The sequence below is a fragment of the Poecilia reticulata genome, chromosome 15, assembly GCF_904066995.2.
Source record: "Poecilia reticulata chromosome 15, P_reticulata-male-v2, whole genome shotgun sequence".
NCBI classification, from domain to species: domain Eukaryota; kingdom Metazoa; phylum Chordata; class Actinopteri; order Cyprinodontiformes; family Poeciliidae; genus Poecilia; species Poecilia reticulata.
The window spans coordinates 17,270,319-17,277,340 of record NC_088844.1 but is presented as its reverse complement, the minus strand read 5'-3'; the positions used below and the strand labels follow the sequence as shown (position 1 = coordinate 17,277,340).

Genomic DNA, 7,022 nt, shown 5'->3' with positions numbered 1-7,022 from the left:
TTACCAACTTTCATTCTCATGTTTTATAAGTGGTTTGATTACTTCTGCTAACATCCGTCATTTCTGCTATGGTTTCTGCCACCAAGCCAGATGCGACAGCTTCTTATTGTCCGCTACCTTTGAACCACATACTAATTTCCCCTTAGACTTGGAGGTATTTGTTTTTGAAATCCATCCATCCATACATTTTCTGTACACCCTTGTCCCATAGTGGGGTCGGGAGGTGCTGGTGCATATCTCCAGCTAACGTTCCAGGCGAGAGACGGGGTCACCCTGGACAGGTCACCAGTCTGTCACAGGGCTGTTTTCGAAATGTATTATCAATATACAGCTCTTTTTTATACGGTTATGATTATGCTCAATCAAAGGCTTAACTTTGGTTAAAAAATTTTTTTTCTTTTTATTATATATTTGGTTCTTTATTTAGTCACATATCAGTCACCAATATTCAAAATAAGTCAATTAATCAATCATGTATCAAGAAAGCAATTTCATTAATGCTGTTAAACTTCTAATGTATAGTTCTCTAAAATGACCAGATAATGATCAGGTTCTTCCTTAGAAATCATATTAAATGAAAGCCTAATCATATCAAAGTTTATGAATTTAAGGAAAACAATATGTTTTCCCCTATTCTTCCTGATGAGTTTAGCATCATCTCCAAAATCGAATTTGACCATTTTGTAGTCAAAATTTTGTAACCTTAGCAACTTTAATGTTTCTACTGACTAGTAATGAACAGGATGTTACTCAGTCATTTCTTCAGGGCTTTATATATTTTACTGCTAGCTGACAGTCTACTCTTATAAATGATAATTATACAAAATGGCAATAGTCCAAAACAAATTATTTAACTTGTGCATTTTCAGCTAAAATGAATTATAATTTTTCTGTTTTAAGGAATGGTGCCAGAAAAATCACAACCTGTAATTCAAGGAATCCAAAATTCCTCAACTTAAGCAAAATTGTTGTAAATGCTATTTCACTTTAACAAGACGTTCTGCCTTGCAGGCATTAACCTGGTACATTCATGGGTTCAAGATTTTACCAGCTATGACTAAGAGTTTCTTTGAGAAGGATGAGAGAGAGAAAGAGAGAGAGAGAGAGACAAAGAAAGAGAGAGAGAGAGAAAGAGAGAGAGAGAAAAAAAAGAAAGAGAGAAAGTGTTGGAATCAGAGAGGGAGTAGCAGAGCCACTGAGGTACCGAGGGAGGCATCCAAAGCAGGAGATTTTTTTTTGTTTGTTTTTCTTTTTTTGCGTTTTGCCATAGAGGAGAGCCGCTGGTATTTTCTCTGTTTTCCCTTTTGAGAAAGGTAGGTCTAATTTTACAAGTCTAAAATGGCCAGAGGCTTTTTTTCTGTTTCTCTATTAATCTGATTCTCTGTCCATGCTGTGTGTCTGACTCAACAGGTTACTCCAGTTAAATGAATCTTTTAAAAAAATCATTTTATCTTCTTTGAGAAAGAAGAAATTGATTTAGAAATTAAATTATTTACAGATTTATCTGATGCAAGCACTTTTAGTAGGACTTTCCTATCATTTTATGTTAATTTCATTTAAATGTATGTTATTTGATGGTAATGATACACCAGTCTGAATTCTCAACAAAGTTTTTTGAAAAAAAGATTAATCAGTAATTCTTCCAAAATCTCCCCAGATTTTCTTGTTCTTCTAGTATGAGTGTGTATTCTATTGAAAATGAAAGGTTTGTCACATCTGTTATTCTTTTGTCAAAGGTAGGTCTCGGTATTTGTACATAATATTTGTCATTAATACATTAACTACTTCCACCAAATGAAAGTAGATAAAAAATGCAAATGGTTCCAAATTCCACATAAAAACATAGTTGTAGTTCTGCATTTACATCAGACCTGTAACCTTGTAATTTGCAAAACTGCTTGCGCCCCCTCTTTTTGTTTTCACAGCATCTAGGACACTGGATTTTGCAATTAATTTATGCAAAACCAATAAAGCAACAGATTTTGTACAATGAATCAAAAGAGCCTAAATATTATTCTGAATAATTTGATTTGATGATTATTTGGTGACATCACAGTTGTATTTTTTACTGCAAATAATCCAACGCAATTTTTCCTCCTAAAATCTTCCTGTAGCTATCGCCTGCCTGCCTCAACATGAACTTCACAGAGCAGATTTCATTCCTCTTCAGCTGCAACGTCAGCCCCAGTGAAACGCCGAAGCTCGACATCAGCGTCACCAAAAGCGAACCGCTGTCAGTCGCTGTACCCATGACGATCTTTTACAGCCTCATCTTCTTGTTTGGCGTATGTGCGCTTTTCTAGACTCGAAATTGTGACTTTGCATCCCGTCAATTTCAAATGTGTCAAAGTGCTCCCCTTTGAATCCGTCACAGGTCGCGTTCAACAGTGTGAGCATACTGACCCTCCTCATGGATGCTCACATGAGAGTCAGCGCCATTCGTGTCTACCTTCTGAGCCTTGTCATTTCAGGTACCTGCTATGATTTATTACGTCTCGTGAAGTTCAATCACTCACACCTTTCACAGTGAAAGTGGCACACAACATGTCGACGGCCCCAAACAGAATCAAATGAATCATTTTTTGGCCAAATCTCAGCAGCTCATGCTTAGAATTGGACTGAATATGTGATGTTTGCTTTTGCACCTGAATTTCCCCTCTAATAAACTCTATTTCTACTCTACTATTTTTCTGCTATTTCTGCTTCATGTTAAAGTCAATGCTCCTTACATGGCATTGGTAATGCATAGCTGATCAATAACTTTCCATCAATTCTTACTGTTACAGACATTTTGCAGCTGTTGACCATCCCAGTCACTTTGTATCGGTATTACTGGGAGAGCTATCCATGGCGCCTTGGCCAAGCAGTGTGTAAAGTGTACTTCATGGTCCGTCAGATGTACTGCGCCACCACGAGCTGGGTTATCGTGACCTTCACCACAGAGCGTTACGCAGCAATATGCCACACCATGTGGTCCGTCTCCAGTCTGAAGGTACAGAGCTGATACAGCAAAGTTGCGCCGTTTGTTCTCGCAACTTGTCTTTTGTGTTGCCATTTTTGATTTGAAATTTGGAGTTCTTGCACAAAGAGCAGTCAGACCTCTGTATGCGCAGTCCTTCCGCCCGAGCTGGGATCTCTGATTGTTGTAAAAATGAAGTAATACATTTTTAAATAAAGACATTTTAAAAATTAGGTGTTAAAATGCAAGTGTAGTTTTAACACAGTCTTACTGTAATAGGACTAAATGGTTGTGCTCCTTTAGTTTTAACAGCACGATCAGAAATATTTACAGACAAATCCATATTTCTGTCAGCGAGGGAAACTAGTTGCCTTTTCTCTATCATTTGAGTGAAGTTGCAATTTTGTACATCAGCATGTGACAAAACACTTCTCATTTAAAGGACATTAATCCATAACTTCTTTAAAACCTTTGCACAATACTGGGAACCCACCCACGTCTCATCCAGTTTAAAAAAAAATGTTCAAATGAAGGAATTTTAATTGGAGCGCCAGTCCCTTCTGCGGTCTTCACCACCCTCAATACCCACAGTTTGATTCACCCTTAATTATCACATTTCTGGGTTCATTGACTTTTCATCCACTCAGTATATTCCTCTGTGTGCATCAGTGAATAATTGTTTTCCATGTCTTGACTGATCATAATTACCACCTTGCGTCCCATTTAGCAATTAGCAGTCGGAAGAAAGGCTGATGAATTAAAGATGCAGCAATAACAGTGTTTCCCCACCTTTTTTCCTCTCCAATCTAAAGAAGTCTCGACTGCCATGTCTCGTCACTGTGTGGATCGTTTCCCTGGTGTCAGCTGTGCCATTCGCACTGGTGTACGACCAGGCAAGAGCATGCATCCTTGACTACACAGCAACCACACAAGAAGATGCTTTTAAGGTCTCCACCATGTGTGAAATGACAGAGCCCGATCCTGCTCATATCTACAAAGGAGCCTTACTCCTGAGAGCAGGGCTCTTCTTCCTGGTAAGGTCAGTTTTTCAGGTCTCTGTTTCAGCATCAGACATGAGCACTAAATATTCTTGTCTGACTACAGGTTCCCCTGGTCTCCATCTTTACACTCTACATGCTCATCCTACTCCACCTACGGAAGAATGGTCGTCAAAGGAGAAACATGGGTCTTATGAGGCCAGATTTAGAGGGAAGGCGAGACATTCAGTGCCATCGGAATGGAAAGCTACTTTTAAATGAAAAGAGGGCTTTAAAACTAATGGGTGAGCAAAATAAAAACATACATTTTATTGAATGTTGGTTGTGGGACTGCAGATGCAGCAAAGTGTGGTAAAGTTTAAACAGCGAGAGTGTTTCAACATGAACTATAACAGTAAATGTATATGTTTGCAATCAGTACTTTTAAGCTTCTTAATGTTTTTCCTCTTCTCAGGTGCAGTTGTGGTGGCTTTTTTTCTCTTCAACTTTCCAGATATTGCATCGTCCCTCATGCAGGTGTATGTGGTTGTTTGGTCTGACAGAGTTCTTTCCGTCTATACTGTCCTGAAATCGTATTTGTCCCTGCCGCTGTGGTACATCAATGGTGCTCTGGACCCGTTTCTGTTCTGTATTTCCTCCCACACGTTTCGCAGGGCGTGCTGGAGAACATTGAGAAGACTCAGACCACGTTGCTACTGGAGGTACCGGGGTCTGTCTTGGTTGAGGACACAAAGTTCTAGTGAGGATGCAAGCACAATGGCCAAGGAGAAGATTGACGGAAAATCCTGCAAAGCAAAAAGCGCCAAAAAGGAACAACTTTGAAAAAAGAATGGATCAGGCAGATGTGGAGAGAGCTGGGGAAGTTCTTTTCAACGTTAGCTGCAACAAAAAGCACTCTGAACAATATGCTTTCTGCCATGCTCTTAGAGACAAAACATATAATTTTCTGCTTTCTCTCACTTCCTTTTGTTCATGTAGTATAGTGTTGGAGTGTCACTCATGTAAAAAAATGTTTGATCACAGTTGTTACTTGAAAACGCTGTAAAAGAAAAATGCTTTTGCTTGTAAGATCCTAGTTTGTGACGTTATTTCGGCAATAGTTGGTTACACTGTACAGTCATATTGCGTGCTAATGAAGAAAAACTCCATCCTATTTTTAATGTTATGTACCATTAAAAGCAACAATTACCTGTGAATTCTTTTCTCAACCTATTGTATGTGTACATGTTTAAATAAATGTTCTTATGGATTAATAATGGAGTATATTTCTGATATTTCTCCAGACTGATAAAGAAGCAAGAAATGCTTCTTTGAAATTGAATGTTTGTTGATATTTTTTCTTGAATTACCCTTTAACTGAAATAATTGCCACCATGGCAATTTGAGCCTATCTATTAATCAGAATTATCAATCAAGTAATCAATTTCGAAACCTAATAGATAAACATATTTCTGTTTATGTCATTTCTGTATTTGCTTTTGCCAATAATGCTGACTTTCTGCCAGTAAAAACACATCTATATAAAAAGCCAATAGAGCAACAGGAAAAAATCAGCAAAAAAAACAAAAGAAATATCAAGCTCTTTATTCCCTACGGCGTTCAGTAAAGTACATTTATGGGCAAAGTTCACATGAACAGCTTGATTTTGATTTAGATTGCTACCATTGTGTGATAATGAGCCATGTCTCTGATTTGCTACCACCTTGGAGCAATGGAGGGAGCATTTCATACAAGTGAAAGCTTACTTGTCAATTCATAATATATACTTTTTTCACTCTTTCATCCTTTCATTTTGTCCTTCCATCATTGAGTACTCTTTCATCCTTTTTTATAAAAATATATATATGTGAAATTACAGAAATAGAGAAATTCATTTGTTCTTGTTGTTCAGGTTGAACTGAGTTGAGTTTAAATACTTCATTGTTCCTAAAGGCCAATCAATTTGCAGCAGTGAAGAGAAAACACCCACAAGAATTTAAAAAAGAAGAAAAAAGCATTTACAAAGTTATATCAGGATTGCAGGCAGCACAGTTCTTCTAGAATAATTTAAAAACCCGGCTAGCGCAAATGAAAGACCTCAAGTGCTGGTTTGATTTTACCCTTTTGCCATACTGTAAGTAAATCTCTTTATTGAAAGCTAAACTTAGTGTGCAGAGGATGCCGAGTGTTTTTATGAATCATCGTTGCCCTCTCACTGACTGAGATTAGATTGAGGTCAAAGTATCACCAACAATCTTTGTACGGAAGTGCATACAGATATAGATTTAATGCATTTATGCTGGTGTTTAACATAATATTAATATATAAAAAGAGGAACCATCCACTTGAGAGAAATGCAGTAGAAATAAATCTTCACGTAATCTCAACAAAGATTGAGTAGAACATTTTTTATTTATATTAACCAGATTTGAAGATATGGGAGAAAAAAAAAAGAAACATCTTTTTCATTTTCTGGATAAAATGAGAAAGATTTATCTGTTAGGCTACATGGGTTATTGTGTGCCTAATTGTAATCAACAGATGTTTGCAAATTCTTTCCAAAATTTGCTATAATGAAAATGTTCTATCAAACTTGATCTTACTGCATGTAAAACTTGTCAAAGAGTAAGTCAGGTTGACAGAAGAAATTCTGAAGACAATTTGAAAAAGCCTTTTAATGCTATGAGTATTTAAAAAAATTTTTTTGGTCTGACGAGTTAATTTGAAATTCTATCATGTGTCTCGAATAAATACATCCACAATTCTTTAATTTTGTCAGATATATAAATGATAAGTAATCACAGACTTCAGCATGGATATTCATCAGGTTTTATTTTTCCATTTCAGATTGGAATATTTTCCCCCTTCTTCCGCAGCTCTATTATGAAATGAAATGAAATAATGTTAGACTTATATAGCGTTTTATTTTCACTCTGCAAATGATTTCACAATATTCTGTCAAGTTATAATTTGTTTAACATCAGAAGATTCAGTCATTTTCTTTGGTTTGATAACAATGCAAACAGTGGTGGAAATATGTATTTGATACACTGATTTATGTTTTCTTTATTTTCTTTGTTACAAAT

General features: G+C 36.6%; 1 protein-coding gene across 1 annotated transcript; it reads left to right on the top strand.

Annotated features, from left to right (window-relative positions):
* Positions 1–1,136: 1,136 nt before the first annotated feature.
* LOC103476919 (pyrokinin-1 receptor-like) lies at positions 1,137–5,204 on the top strand. The gene is made up of 7 exons (XM_008429665.3): positions 1,137–1,313; positions 2,115–2,285; positions 2,375–2,471; positions 2,787–2,992; positions 3,772–3,993; positions 4,064–4,241; positions 4,412–5,204. The coding sequence occupies exons 2-7, from the start codon at positions 2,136–2,138 to the stop codon at positions 4,777–4,779; spliced, it is 1,221 nt and encodes a 406-aa protein (XP_008427887.2). The 5' UTR covers positions 1,137–1,313; positions 2,115–2,135; the 3' UTR covers positions 4,780–5,204.
* The last annotated feature ends 1,818 nt before the right edge of the window (positions 5,205–7,022 follow it).